Source organism: Symphalangus syndactylus, chromosome 18 (genome assembly GCF_028878055.3).
Source record: "Symphalangus syndactylus isolate Jambi chromosome 18, NHGRI_mSymSyn1-v2.1_pri, whole genome shotgun sequence".
Classification (NCBI taxonomy): domain Eukaryota; kingdom Metazoa; phylum Chordata; class Mammalia; order Primates; family Hylobatidae; genus Symphalangus; species Symphalangus syndactylus.
In genome coordinates, this window is record NC_072440.2 from 54,572,407 (window position 1) to 54,588,552 (window position 16,146).

The 16,146-nt window shown below is 41.9% G+C and overlaps 1 protein-coding gene across 4 annotated transcripts in view; it reads left to right on the forward strand.

Moving 5' to 3' along the window:
* Positions 1 to 16,075, forward strand: part of LOC129467824 (multidrug resistance-associated protein 1-like) — a 94,584-nt gene extending 78,509 nt beyond the window's left edge. The window contains exon 14 of one of the 4 annotated variants that reach the window (XR_010116917.1): positions 15,909 to 15,986. Coding sequence is in view for 3 of the 4 variants with exons in the window: in XM_055252651.2 (XP_055108626.2) it covers positions 15,909 to 15,970 (62 nt within the window). In the remaining variant the exon portion in view is untranslated. The other 3 variants (XM_055252651.2, XM_055252653.2, XM_055252652.2) reach the window with 3 other exon arrangements.
* The last annotated feature ends 71 nt before the right edge of the window (positions 16,076 to 16,146 follow it).

Consider the following 16,146-nt stretch of genomic DNA (forward strand, 5'->3'; position numbering starts at 1 on the left):
TAGTGAATAAGTCACATGAGATCTGATGGTTTATCAGGGGTTTCCACTTTTGCTTCTTCCTCATTCTCTCTTTCCACCACCATTTAAGAAGTGCCTTTTGCCCTCCCCCATGATTGTAAGACCTTCCCCAGCAACGTGGAATTGTAAGTCCTGTTAAACCTCTTTCTTTTGTAAATTGCCCCGTCTCAGGTATGTCTTTATCAGCAGCATGAAAACTGACTAGTACAGTAAACTGGTACCAGTAGAGTGGGGCATTGCTGAGAAGATACTTGAAAATGTGGAGCAACTTTGGAACTGGGTAATGGGCAGAGGTTGGAATAGTTTGGAGAGCTCAGAAGACAGGAAAATATGGGAAAGTTTGGAACTCCCTAGAGACTTGTTGAATGGCTTTGCCCAAAATGCTGATAACAACATGGACAATCAAATCCAGGCTGAGGTGGTCTCAGATGGAGGTGAGGCACTTTTTGGGAACTGGAGCGAAGGTGACTCTTGCTATGCTTAAGCAAAGAGATTGGCAGCATTTTGCCCCTGCCGTAGAGATATGTGGAACTTTGAACTTGAAAGAGATGATTTAGGATATTTGGCAGAAGAAATTTCTAAGCAACAAAGCATTCAAGAGGTGATTTGGGTCCCGTTAAAGGCATTCAGTTTTTTTTTTTTTTTTTTTCCTTTTTTTTTTTTTTTTTTTTTTTTTTTTTTTTTTTTTATTATACTTTAGGGTTTTAGGGTACATGTGCACAATGTGCAGGTTTGTTACATATGTATCCATGTGCCATGTTGATTTCCTGCACCCATTAATTCGTCATTTAGCATTAGGTGTATCTCCTAATGCTGTCCCTCCCCCCTCCCCCCACCCCACAACAGTCCCCGGAGCGTGATGTTCCCCTTCCTGTGTCCATGAGTTCTCATTGTTCAATTCCCACCTATGAGTGAGAACATGCGGTGTTTGGTTTTTTGTCCTTGCGATAGTTTACTGAGAATGATGTTTTCCAGTTTCATCCATGTCCCTACAAAGGACACGAACTCATCATTTTTTATGGCTGCATAGTATTCCATGGTGTATATGTGCCACATTTTCTTAATCCAGTCTATCGTTGTTGGACATTTGGGTTGGTTCCAACTCTTTGCTATTGTGAATAGTGCCGCAATAAACATACGTGTGCATGTGTCTTTATAGCAGCATGATTTATAGTCCTTTGGGTATATACCCAGTAATGGGATGGCTGGGTCAAATGGTATTTCTAGTTCGAGATCCCTGAGGAATCGCCACACTGACTTCCACAATGGTTGAACTAGTTTACAGTCCCACCAACAGTGTAAAAGTGTTCCTATTTCTCCACATCCTCTCCAGCACCTGTTGTTTCCTGATTTTTTAATGATGGCCATTCTAACTGGTGTGAGATGGTATCTCACTGTGGTTTTGATTTGCATTTCTCTGATGGCCAGTGATGATGAGCATTTCTTCATGTGTTTTTTGGCTGCATAAATGTCTTCTTTTGAGAAGTGTCTGTTCATGTCCTCTGCCCACTTTTTGATGGGGTTGTTTGTTTTTTTCTTGTAAATTTGTTTGAGTTCATTGTAGATTCTGGATATTAGCCCTTTGTCAGATGAGTAGGTTGCAAAAATTTTCTCCCATTGTGTAGGTTGCCTGTTCACTCTGATGATAGTTTCTTTTGCTGTGCAGAAGCTCTTTAGTTTAATGAGATCCCATTTGTCGATTTTGGCTTTTGTTGCCATTGCTTTTGGTGTTTTAGACATGAAGTCCTTGCCCACGCCTATGTCCTGAATGGTATTGCCTAGGTTTTCTTGTAGGATTTTAATGGTTTTAGGTCTAACATATAAGTCTTTAATCCATCTTGAATTAATTTTTGTATAAGGTGTAAGGAAGGGATCCAGTTGCAGCTTTCTACATATGGCTAGCCAGTTTTCCCAGCACCATTTATTAAATAGGGAATCCTTTCCCCATTTCTTGTTTTTGTCAGGTTTGTCAAAGATCAGATAGTTGTAGCTATGCGGCATCATTTCTGAGGGCTCTGTTCTGTTCCATTGATCTATGTCTCTGTTGTGGTACCAGTACCATGCTGTTTTGGTTACTGTAGCCTTGTAGTATAGTTTAAAGTCAGGTAGCGTGATGCCTCCAGCTTTGTTCTTTTGGCTTAGGATTGACTTGGCGATGCGGGCTCTTTTTTGGTTCCATATGAACTTTAAAGTAGTTTTTTCCAATTCTGTGAAGAAAGTCATTGGTAGCTTGATGGGGATGGCATTGAATCTATAAATTAGCTTGGGCAGTATGGCCATTTTCACGATATTTATTCTTCCAACCCATGAGCATGGAATGTTCTTCCATTTGTTTGTATCCTCTTTTATTTCATTGAGCAGTGGTTTGTAGTTCTCCTTGAAGAGGTCCTTCACATCCCTGGTAAGTTGGATTCCTAGGTATTTTATTCTCTTTGCAGCAATTGTGAATGGGAGTTCACTCATGATTTGGCTCTCTGTTTGTCTGTTATTGGTGTACAAGAATGCTTGTGATTTTTGTACATTAATTTTGTATCCTGAGACTTTGCTGAAGTTGCTAATCAGCTTAAGGAGATTTTGGGCTGAGACAATGGGGTTTTCTAGATATACAATCATGTCATCTGCAAACAGGGACAATTTGACTTCCTCTTTTCCTAATTGAATACCCTTTATTTCCTTCTCCTGCCTGATTGCTCTGGCCAGAACTTCCAGCACTATGTTGAATAGGAGCGGTGAGAGAGGGCATCCCTGTCTTGTGCCAGTTTTGAGAGGGAATGCTTCCAGTTTTTGCCCATTCAGTATGATATTGGCTGTGGGTTTGTCATAGATAGCTCTTATTATTTTGAGATACGTCCCATCAATACCTAATTTATTGAGAGTTTTTAGCATGAAGGGTTGTTGAATTTTGTCAAAGGCCTTTTCTGCATCTATTGAGATAATCATGTGGTTTTTGTCTTTGGTTCTGTTTATATGCTGGATTACATTTATTGATTTGCGTATGTTGAACCAGCCTTGCATCCCAGGGATGAAGCCCACTTGATCATGGTGGATAAGCTTTTTGATGTGCTGCTGGATTCGGTTTGCCAGTATTTTATTGAGGATTTTTGCATCAATGTTCATCAAGGATATTGGTCTGAAATTCTCTTTTTTGGTTATGTCTCTGCCAGGTTTTGGTATCAGGACGATGCTGGCTTCGTAAAATGTGTTAGGGAGGATTCCCTCTTTTTCTATCGATTGGAATAGTTTCAGAAGGAATGGTACCAGTTCCTCCTTGTACCTCTGGTAGAATTCAGCTGTGAATCCATCAGGTCCTGGACTCTTTTTGGTTGGTAAGCTATTGATTATTGCCACAATTTCAGAACCTGTTATTGGTCTATTCAGAGATTCAACTTCTTCCTGGTTTAGTCTTGGGAGGGTGTATTTGTCGAGGAATTTATCCATTTCTTCCAGATTTTCTAGTTTATTTGCATAGAGGTGTTTGTAGTATTCTCTGATGGTAGATTGTATTTCTGTGGGATCGGTGGTGATATCCCCTTTTTCGTTTTTTATTGCATCTATTTGATTCTTCTCTCTTTTCTTCTTTATTAGTCTTGCTAGCGGTCCATCAATTTTGTTGATCTTTTCAAAAAACCAGCTCCTAGATTCATTAATTTTTTGAAGGGTTTTTTGTGTCTCTATTTCCTTCAGTTCTGCTCTGATTTTAGTTATTTCTAGCCTTCTGCTAGCTTTTGAATGTGTTTGCTCTTGCTTTTCTAGTTCTTTTAATTGTGATGTTAGGGTGTCAATTTTGGATCTTTCCTGCTTTCTCTTGTGGGCATTTAGTGCTATAAATTTCCCTCTACACACTGCTTTGAACGTGTCCCAGAGATTCTGGTATGTTGTGTCTTTGTTCTCGTTGGTTTCAAAGAACATCTTTATTTCTGCCTTCATTTCATTATGTACCCAATAGTCATTCAGGAGCAGGTTGTTCAGTTTCCATGTAGTTGAGCGGTTTTGACTGAGTTTCTTAATCCTGAGTTCTAGTTTGATTGCACTGTGGTCTGAGAGACAGTTTGTTATAATCTCTGTTCTTTTACATTTGCTGAGAAGAGCTTTACTTCCAACTATGTGGTCAATTTTGGAATAGGTGTGGTGTGGTGCTGAAAAAAATGTATATTCTGTTGATTTGGGGTGGAGAGTTCTGTAGATGTCTATTAGGTCCACTTTATGTAGAGCTGAGTTCAATTCCTGGATATCCTTGTTAACTTTCTGTCTCGTTGATCTGTCTAATGCTGACAGTGGGGTGTTAAAATCTCCCATTATTATTGTGTGGGAGTTTAAGTCCCTTTGTAGGTCACTGAGGACTTGCTTTATGAATCTGGGTGCTCCTGTGTTGGGTGCATATATATTTAGGATAGTTAGCTCTTCTTGTTGAATTGATCCCTTTACCATTATGTAATGGCCTTCTTTGTCTCTTTTGATCTTTGTTGGTTTAAAGTCTATTTTATCAGAGACTAGGATTGCAACCCCTGCCTTTTTTTGTTTTCCAGTTGCTTGATAGATCTTCCTCCATCCCTTTATTTTGAGTCTATGTGTGTCTCTGCACGTGAGATGGGTTTCCTGAATACAGCACACTGATGGGTCCTGACTCCTTATCCAGTTTGCCAGTCTGTGTCTTTTGATTGGAGCATTTAGCCCATTTACATTTAACATGAATATTGTTATGTGTGAATCTGATCCTGTCATTATGATGTTAGTTGGTTATTTTGCTCGTTAGTTGCTATAGTTTCTTCCTAGCCTCGATGGTCTTTACAATTTGGCATGTTTTTGCAGGGGCTGGTACCGGTTGTTCCTTTCCATGTTTAGTGCTTCCTTCAGGAGCTCTTTTAGGGCAGGCCTGGTGGTGACAAAATCACTCAGCGTTTGCTTGTCTGTAAAGTATTTTATTTCTCCTTCACTTATGAAGCTTAGTTTAGCGGGATAGGAAATTCTGGGTTGAAAATTCTTTTCTTTAAGAATGTTGAATATCGGCCCCCACTCTCTTCTGGCTTGTAGAGTTTCTGCTGAGAGATCAGCTGTTAGTCTGATGGGCTTCCCTTTGTGGGTAACCCGACCTTTCTCTCTGGCTGCCCTTAACATTTTTTCCTTCATTTCCACTTTGGTGAATCTGACAATTATGTGTCTTGGAGTTGCCCTTCTCGAGGAGTATCTTTGTGGCGTTCTCTGTATTTCCTGAATCTGAATGCTGGCCTGCCTTGCTAGATTGGGGAAGTTCTCCTGGATAATATCTTGGAGAGTGTTTTCCAACTTGGTTCCATTCTCCCCATCATTTTCAGGTACACCAATCAGACGTAGGTTTGGTCTTTTCACATAGTCCCAAATTTCTTGGAGGCTTTGTTCATTTCTTTTTATTCTTTTTTCTCTAAACTTCCCTTCTCTCTTCATTTCATTCATTTCATCTTCTATCAGCGATACCCTTTCTTCCAGTTGATCGCATCTGCTACTGAGGCTTCTGCATTCTTCGCGTAGTTCTCGAAACTTGGCTTTCAGCTCCATCATCTCCTTGAAGCCCTTCTCTCCATTGGTTATTCTAGTTATCCATTCTTCTAATTTTTTTTCAAAGTTTTTAACTTCTTTGCTATTGTTTTGAATTTCCTCTCGTAGCTCAGAGTAGTTTGATCGTCTGAAGCCTTCTTCTCTCAACTCATCAAAGTCATCCTCCATCCAGCTTTGTTCCGTTGCTGGTGAGGAACTGCGTTCCTTTGGAGGAGGAGAGGTGCTCTGTTTTTTAGAGTTTCCAGTTTTTTTGGTCTGTTTTTTCCCCATCTTTGTGGTTTTGTCTACTTTTTGTCTTCGATGATGGTGATGTACAGATGGGTTTTTGGTGTGGATGTCCTTTCTGTTTGTTAATTTTCCTTCTACCAGACAAGACCCTCAGCTGCAGGTCTGTTGGAGTTTACTAGAGGTCCACTCCAGACCCTGTTTGGCTGGGTGTCAGCACCGGTGGCTGCAGAACAGCGGATTTTCGTGAGACCACAAATTCAGCTGTCTGATAGTTCCTCTGAAAGTTTTGTCTCAGAGGAGTACCCGGTTAAATGAGGTGTCAGTCTGTCCCACTGGGGGGGTGCCTCCCAGTTAGGCTGCTCAGGGGTGAGGGACCCACTTTAGGAGGCAGTCTGTCCGTTCTCAGATCTCCAGCTGCGTGCCGGGAGAACCACTACTCTCTTCAAAGCTGTCAGTCAGACAGGGACATTTAAGGCTGTGGAGGTTCTCGCTGAGTTTTTGGTTGTCTGTGTCCTGCCCCCAGAGGTGGAGCCTACAGAGGCAGGTGGGCCTCCTTGAGCTGTGGTGGGCTCCACCCAGTTCGAGCTTCCTGGCTGCTTTGTTTACCTAAGCAAGCCTGGGCAATGGCGGGCGCCCCTCCCCCAGCCTCGTTGCCGCCTTGCAGCGTGATCTCAGACTGCTGTGCTAGCAATCAGCAAGACTCTGTGGGCATAGGACCCTCCGAGCCAGGTGCGGGACACAATCTCCTAGTGTGCCGTTTTCCAGGCCCGTTGGAAAAGCGCAGTATTGGGACGGGACTGACCCGATATTCCAGGTGCCGTCTGTTTTCCCTTTCTTTGACTAGGAAAGGGAACTCCCTGACCCCTTGCGCTTCCCGAGTGAGGCAATGCCTCGCCCTGCTTCGGCTCGCGCACAGTGCGCTTCACCGACTGTCCTGCACCCACTGTTTGGCACTCCCTAGTGAGATGAAACCGGTACCTCAAGCAGAAATGCAGAAATCACCCGTCTTCTGTGTCGCTGGGGCTGGGAGCTGGAGACCGGAGCTGTTCCTATTCGGCCATCTTGGCTCCACCTCGGCATTCAGTTTTATAAGGGAAGCAGAGCATAAAAGTTTGGAAAATTTGCAGCCTGATGATGCAATAAAAAAGAAAAACCCGTTTTCTGGGGAGAAATTCAAGCCGGCTGCAGAAACTTGCATAAGTAGCAAGGAACTTAATGTTAATCCCCAAAACCATGGGGAAAATGTCTCCAGGCCATGTCAGAGACCTTCACAACAGCCCCTCCCATCACAGGCCCAGAGGTCCAGAAGGAAAAAGTGGTTTGCTGGGGCCAGGCCCAGGGTCCCCATGCTGTATGCATCTTAGGAACTTGGTGCCCTGTGTCCCAGCCACTCCAGCCGTGACTGAAAGTGGCCAACGTAGCACTTGGGGCCATGGCTTTAGAGGGTGCAAGCCTCAAGTCTTGGCAGCTTCCACGTGGTGTTTAGCCTGTAGGTGCACAGAAATCAAGAACTGAGATTTGGGAACCTCCTCCTAGATTTCAGAAGATGTATGGAAATGCCTGGATGCCCAGGCAAAAGTTTGCTGCATGGGTGGGGACTTCATGGAGAACCTCTGCTAGGGCAGTGCATAAGGGGAAAGTGGGGTTGGAGCCCCCACACAGAGTCCCTACTGGGGCCCTCCCTAGAGGAGCTGTGAGAAGAGGGCCACCATCCTCCAGACCCCAGTGTGGTAGATCCATGGACAGCTTGCACTGTGTGCCTGGAAAAGCTTCAGACACTCCATGCCAGCCCATGAAACTAGCCAGGAGGGAGGCTGTACCCTGCAAATCCACAGCAGTGGAGCTGCCCAAGACCATGGGAAGCCACCTCTTGCAGCAATATGGCCCAGCTGTGAGACATGGAGTCAAAGGAGATCATTTTGGAACTTTAAGATTTGACTGCCCTGCTGGATTTCAGATTTTCATGGGCCCTGTAGCCCCATTGTTTTGGCCAATTTCTCCCATTTGGAATGGCTGTATTTACCCAATGCCTGTACCCCCATTGTATCCAGGAAGTAACTAACTTGCTTTTGACTTTACAGGCTCATAGGCGGAAGGACTTGCGTTGTCTCAGATGAGACTTTGGACTGTAGACTTTTGGGTTAATGCTGAAATGAGGTGAGACTTTGGAGAACTGTTGGAAAGGCATGATTGGTTTTGAAATGTGAGGACATGAAATTTGGGAGGGGCCTGGGGCAGAATGATATGATTTGGCTGCGTCCCCACCCAAATCTCAACTTGAACTGTATCTCCCAGAATTCCCACGTGTTGTGGGAGGGACCCAGGGGGAGGTAATTGAATCATGGGGCCAGTATTTTTCATGATATTCTCGTGATAGTGAATAAGTCTCATGAGATCTGATGGGTTTATCAGGGGTTTCTACTTTTGCTTCTTCCTCATTCTCTCTTGCCCACTGCCCTGTAAGAAGTGCCTTTCACCCTCTACCATGATTGTGAGACCTTCCCTGGCCACGTGGACTCTAAGTCCAATTAAACCTCTTTCTTTTGTAAATTGCCCAGTCTTGGGTATGTCTTTATCAGTACCAAATGGACTAATACACCATCCCTCAACCAACATGAGGCCACAGCCTTCGCACCTCAAAATCACCAAGCCCAGCCTCCAGTTACCAAAACTGATTAATCAGACAAGGAAGATCTTAAGCTCCACACTCTTCATCCATATCATGGGACTACCACAGGAAACATTGCCTGGTTCGGGTCACACAAGCATGCCTTTGCCCCAATTTTGACGTAAGAGCACCGATGATTTTCTTCTTCTGTTCTGACTCTCAGGCCTTTTTTTGGACAGTGGTGCTGACTCCATCCCCTGCTCCCATTGGTTGAATGTGACTCAGGCTGGACCAATCAGAGCCTTGCATTCCCCTGGCCATAGTGATTGGTTCCAGATCAAGCCACACCTAAATCCATGCCCTAAACTCTTCTGTCACTTGAGCTTATACATTTCCTCTTTGCTTAAGCAGTTTTGGGTTGGGTTTGCTGTCGCGTGCAACCATAACAGCGCTGAAGATTTATCCGCACAGAGCCTGGTGCCTGTGAGGGTGTGCCCGTATAAGGCCAGCTGCCAAGAAGACACGAGCCTAGCATCCAGCCTTGAGTTTGTATGCAACTGCGTTGACTGGAGACTTCTGATGAGAGAAGAGGCCTCTAGGAGACAGGCTAGGGTGGGAAGCGTTACGACAGGGTAGGTCTGTGAGGTGCCATCAGCAGCCTCCAAACCTGCCCCAGAGCCACCAGTCTGCCTCTGCGGGCCTCTCTCTGACTCCCTTCCAATCTCTGCCCTTTCTGCAGCTGTCTTCCCTCCATTGTCATAAATACAATCGTGTAGCCAAGTAAGTCCAGACTAAGCCAGCTCTTTCTCATCCATACCCAGGGCTCTGCAATCTGCTTTCTTCTCCTTCTCCCTTTGCAGCCCATAATTGTGATGATCTTCCCCACACACCAAAGTCCACTGCTGTCTCAGAACCTCACCCCAGACCCTCTGGAGCCCTTGCCTTAACAGTCAGCCCCTCACTGACCACCCTTAGCTGAGGCTGAGGATCCCTGACACATAGCAGTTCTCCACTCTGGTGGTGCCCTAGAATCACTTGAAAAGGTTGGACAAAACACTGAGGCCTGGCCAGGTGCAGTGGCTCATGCCTGTAATCCCAGCACTTTGGGAGGCCGAGGTGGTTGGATCACGAGATCAGGAGATCAAGACCATCCTGGCTAACACGGTGAAACTCCGTCTCTACTAAAAATACAAAAAATTAGCCGGGTGTGGTGGCAGGCGCCTGTAGTTCCAGCTACTCGGGAGGCTGAGGCAGGAGAATGGCGTGAACCCGGCAGGCAGAGCTTGCAGTGAGCCAAGATCATGCCACTGCACTCCAGCCTGGGCAACAGAGCGAGACTCTGTCTCAAAAACAAAAACAAACAACAACAACAAAAAAAAACACTGAGGCCTGGGCCCCATTTGCAGCTCTTCTGATTTAATGCTCATGAGTAGGGCCCAGGCAACACGATTTTGTAAAATTCCCCAGATGATTCTAAGGTGCAGGATCAACCTAAGGTCACCTAAGGTGTTGATCTTTGCATCAGTTTTCCTAGTAGCTCCAAATGGGAGACAAAATAAATATTCATCAACAGTAGAATTGCTAAATAAATTGTGATCTCATCATACAAAATAATTCTATAAAACATAGAGAATAACACCGAAATGCAACAAATTAATGAATCTCAAGTTTAAGAAAGAAGTTTAAGAAAAAGAATTGAAACACACAAATGTTATATTACAGTGTTTTATTTATATAAATTGCAAACTCCATTAATTAGTATTAGAAGTTAGAATGTTGAATAATATTTTAGGAAGGTAATGGTTAGGAAACTTAAAAATAACCAGGATAAGATACAGGAAGAATTGCAATGAAGGAGAGAAATTATGAGTTTTTTTCATGAAGAAGAGAATTATATATGTATTTTTTAATATTTTAACGTGTAAGGAAAGACGTTTGAAATAGATAAATTCAATTTTATGCCTAATTTTTCAAATGTGTATATATATAATTTATGATAAGTTAATATCAATCAACATTAAGACATAAACATGCTTTTTTGTTATTATACTTTAAGTTCTGGGGTACATGTGCAGAATGTGCAGGTTTTTTACATAGGTATACATGTGCCATGGTGGTTTGCTTCACCCCTCAACCCGTCATCTACATTAGGTATTTATCCTAATGCTATCCCTCCCCTGGCTCCCCACCCCCCGACAGGCCCCGGTGTGTGATATTCCCCTACCTGTGTCCATGTGTTCTCATTTTTCAACTTCCACTTGTGAGTGAGAACATGCAGCGTTTGATTTTCTGTTCTTGTGTTAGTTTGCTGAGAATGAGGGCTTCCAGCTTTATCCACGTCCCTGCAAAAAACCATGAACTCATTCTTTTTATGGCTGCATAGTATTCCATGGTGTATATGTGCCACATATTTTTTTTTAACAGTCTGTGAAGAGATTCACAGAATATTACATTTAAAGACCTGTATTTACCTCCTCATCTCTCCTGTGTAACACAATCTTAAACTACAAAGGAAAAGACAAGGAATGTCATTGCCCTTGGGACATTGGTAAAACTAATTGAACTTTGGAAATGGGAAAAGAAAAAAGAGGAAAAAAAATATGTGGAGTATTTAGACCTACATCTGAAGGTGGGACAGGATCATTAAGAAGGTTCCAGCCAGGCGCGGTGGCTGATGCCTGTAATCCCAGCATTTTGGGAGGCTGAGGCAGGCGGATCACCAGGTCTGGAGATTGAGACCATCTTGGCTTTCGTCTCTACTAAAAATATATAAAAAAAAATTAACTGGGCATGGTGGCTGGTGCCTGTAGTTCCAGCTAACTCGGGAGGCTGAGGCAGGAGAATGGCGTGAATCCGGGAGGTGGAGTTTGCAGTAAGCCAAGATCGTGCCACTGCACTCCAGCCTGGGCATCAGAGCGAGACTCCATCAAAACAAAACAAAAAAAAAGATTCCAACCATGAAGACCCAGAAACAGTGTCAACCTATGACTGAGCTTCATGAGAATGACACAGAATCCTTCTCCATCCCCACCCCCAACTAGGCTCACAAGTGTTGAGTAACAGGTCAAAGCAATGTCTTCTGGGGGACTGAACAGAATTTGGAAGGAAACTTAAATGGGAGGATACAGCAGATAATTGAGAAATACTGCTGAACCAGTCCAACCTGAAACAGAAAGTAATGCTAGATGAGCATGAAACTTATGGTGCCCTGGAAATAACTCTTAAGAGGAAAAAGTCCCAAAACCAAATCAACTCCTGACTAGATTGATTCAACCTCCTCCCCCAAAACACACACATACAGCCTAGTAAAAGGGAACACAGGTGGGTTTTGCTTTCTATATTAGTCTACTCTACATAGTTCACTTTTTGAGTAAAACTTACCAGACATGTATAGAAACAGAAAAGATACATAAAGGAAACACTGTTAAGAGACTAAGCAATAAATAAAGCCAGATTCAATGTGGCAGAGGTGTTGGAATTATCTTTCAAGTAGATCTTATGCGTACTGTTCTAGAGGCCCTTAGTAGGGTATAAAGCCCCTTTTTTATTATACGTACATGACAAGAGTGTCATGTATCCTCTTATATAAAAGATATTTCCAATTCACATTCATCTCCACACTGGCAGTTGCATTTTTTGACACTTTACAAATATTAGTCCACTGTCTTATACTTACATTTATGATTTATGATCGTGGAGCAGTCTGTTGTCATTCTAGGAAGTGTTCCCTCACAATGAAACAGTTTATTTTGGCTGCTTTTAAGAGATTCTTCATCTTTGGTGGTGGTTTCAAACTTAAAATATCATAATGAATCACCCACCAAAGACAGAGAAATACTAAAAATCAGCCAAAATATATTGTTTTGCACATTCAAAACAAAGTAAATTTATGTTTTCCACATCCAAAATGGGGATTGTTTGGCTTCCTGAATTCAATAATGTGTTTATTTACTCTGAAAAAATTATCAAACATTATATCCTACTCTCCTCACCTTCTCCACTTAGCTCCACTTTGTGCTACAGTCAGTCATACATTATGCTGTTTATAAAGGACATACGTGATACTCTCATCCTCCATATGTCACTATTACTCTCCTAGTTTACCTCTATTTGTCTGTCTGTGAAGCCCTCATGACAGTTTTTTACATCTATTATCCAATTCACATTTTCTGCAGCTTCATTTAAGTTGCTAAGCAAAGTTTTCACTAAACAGCAAATTTTACTTATTTCACTTTTTATTAATATAAATTATAATTTTGGTCGGGCGCGGTGGCTTACGCCTGTAATCCCAGCACTTTGGGAGGCCGAGGGGGGCGGATCACGAGGTCAGGAGATCGAGACCATCCTGGCTAACACAGTGAAACCCCGTCTCTACTAAAAATACAAAAAATTAGACGGGCGCCGTGGCGGGCGCCTATAGTCCCAGCTACTTGGGAGGCTGAGGCAGGAGAATGGCGTGAACCCGGGAGGCGGAGCTTGCAGTGAGCCGAGATGGCGCCACCGCAGTCCGGCCTGGGCGAAAGAGCGAGACTCCGTCGCAAAAAAAAAAAAAAAAAAAAAAAAAAAAAAAAATATATATATATATATATATATATATATATAAACTATAATTTTTATTCTTCAATGACTGGAAAATGTGAAAAAAGTCATGTATATATTTTATATATTTACATATGTATGTGTTATATAGACATACACAAAATTGCTATTGGTAACGGTGGTTTTCATAGGAGCCTACAGCTACTGGAGATTTCATTTTTCCTTAAAGATATTATATTTCCTTAAAAATATTGTCTTAAAGATATTCTATTTCTTAATTTGTAATAAAGATAATTCTTATGCTTTTATTAAAAACATAAATTAATATGCTGGGTGCAGTGGCTCACGTCTGTAATTTCAGCTCTTTGAGAAAATGAGGCAAAACGATCACTTAAGCCTAGCAGTTTAAGGCTGCAGTGAGCTGTGATTCCACCACCACACTCCAGCCTGGACTACAGAGCCAGAATATATATATATATATATATATATATATATATATATATATATGCATTGACAGTGATATATATATATGCCTTGACAGTAATATATATATATATATGCATTGACAGTAATACATTAATACATTAAAACCTAGATCAAGTCTTAAAAGCAACAGCAAAGTGCATTTCCAGTCTAGTTCAGTGACTATTAGAATTAAAGCCAACTGGCCGGGCGCAGTGGCTCACGCTTGTAATCCCAGCACTTTGGGAGGCCGAGGCTGGCGCATCACGAGGTCAGGAGATCGAGACCACGGTGAAACTCCGTCTCTACTAAAAATACAAAAAATTAGCCAGGCGTGGTGGCGGGCACCTGTAGTCCCAGCTACTCAGAGAGGCTGAGGCAGGAGAATGGCGTGAACCCGGGAGGCGGAGCTTGCAGTGAGCCGAGATTGTGCCACTGCACTCCAGCCTGGGTGACAGAGCGAGACTCTGTCTCAAAAAAAAAAAAAAAAAAAAGAATTAAAGCCAACTTCAGGCAAAACATTTCCAAAAACATAAGACAAAAAAAAAGAAAAAGGAGAAAAAATATGCCAGACTTTTGAAGACATTTATTAAAATCATAAATTGATGGTATCCTCTTTCCCATCTTTTGATGAGTAAAATATTAAAGTACTCCAAAAATTATCTACAAATTTCGTATTTGAGGGTTCATTTGTTGTAAACTCAGTGGTTCTTGATGAGGGGAAGTTTAAAGTGTGTTTATGGAGATTAGGCAAGGTGTTGAATCAATCATTTCCCCTCTTCTGGTGAAATCTAATCAAGAACCCTAATGGCTATCCCAAACGCCAAGAAATGTACAACCTTTTCAAAATGAGTGTGATTTTTCAGAGATTCAATATAAAGAGGTACAAGGAGCCAAGCTCATTCTACTCTGGGACACACAGAGTGGCTTTGGAACTGGCTGTGAAATTGTCTGAAAGCTACTACCACTATATGGCGAGGCCCTGATCCCTGATCAGACTTTATATTATTACTTCTACAGCAAGTATCAGTGAGACCATAAGTATATTTCTAGGGTGAGAACACAGCTAACAGAGGAGGAGTTCCTGCTACTTTTCCAATCCCAAACAGACTGCCCTACGTTTAATTTTTCAACAAACTGAGCTTGTTTCTATGAAATGATGTCATTTGCTTAATTAGTAAAAATGTTTTTACTCTTATTTTGTTATCTTGTCTTCCTACATACTTGTGAACTACAGTGAAGCTTAATTTTGCTTGTATCATTTATGTATTCATTAGTTGTTCCTATGTATTCTAAGAACTCAGAAAATAGTTTTCAGATATCTTGCAATTTTATACTTCTTGTATATCCTAAATTTTATTGAGAATATTTTATTCCATATATTGTGCATAAATGTATTACCTTCAATTCTAAAGGTGGCACATAAATATATGCACAAGACAAAATATTCTATAACATACAACTTAGGTAATATGTTGAATAATTTGAGGGTAATATTGTGTTTTAGAGTATACTAAATGCCTCTTTAGCATTTTTGGGTGAAATCTGATCAAATTTCACAATGTTCAATAAATAAATATTGCTTATTATTTAGAAATTATTTTGCAGTGCTGGCTTGTGATTGAGATTTTTCAAAATACTTTAAAGGAGAAAATTATGACATCAAAATGAAATAATGAGAGTAAAATCTCAGTGAAATACCGATTCCTAAACCAATCACTTTTTTTCTTTTGTACTAAATCAATCTTTCCTAAACCAATCACAATGAGCATTAAGAATGGTTTTCAGAGTATTCAGGACGCATTGTCTAGTGGTATAAATTGGTCCTAACTTCATACTCTTAAACCTCAAGCTTTTTGGAGTAAAGTCAAAACTCAACAAAATTGAGGTTTCTTTTCTTCTTTTCTTTCTTTTCTTTTCTTTTCTCCTTCCTTCCTTCCTTCCTTCCTTCCTTCCTTCCTTCCTTCCTTCCTTCTTTTTCTTTCTTTTTGTGACAGGTATTGTTTTATTGCCCAGGCTGAAGAGCAGTGGCTCAATCTCAGCTGACTGCAAACTCAGGGTTCAAGCAATTCTTCTGCCCAGTCCCCTGAGTGACTGGGATTACAGGCATGTGCCACTACTCCTGGCTGATTTTTGTATTTTTAGTAGAGATGGGGTTTCCCCATATTGGCCAGGCTGGTCTCCAACCTGGTCTACCGGACATGGCATCCCAAAGTGCTGGGATTACAGGTGTAAGCCGCCATATCTGGCCTCTCTGAGGTTCATTTTTCTATGCAAAAGAAAAGGGTAGGATGTAGTGCCCTGTGTTATGCATGCATCTGACAATTTTACCTACAGATCTGAGAGCTCTCTTTGTGCCTCAGGTTCTATTTTTGTCTTATGCAAAATAAAGCATATTCTACTCTAGACCGAAGTTTATCATTGAGTCACAACCTGAGTCAAATTTTGCTTTGGTCTTTGTTTCTCCAGGGCATAAGATTAATAAGTTTGAATCATACCTTTCCTAATTTCCTTCCTTCAGGAAAATGGTCTCAGACATCACACAAGCCTTCCAGAAAGAGCCCATCTGCCTCTTCTGTCTGAACTAATGTGTAGACCCCATTGCCACAGGCAGCAGCCCCAGCTTCTGTAGGCCCTGTCTCTGCCTTTCCTAGGAAGAAGCCAAAATTCCTATCTGCCGGGAACTGTCACAGCAAGAGGACTTCAAAACCAATATTCTTCTGAAGAATCTAGTGTCCATTGCCAGAAAAGCCAGTCTC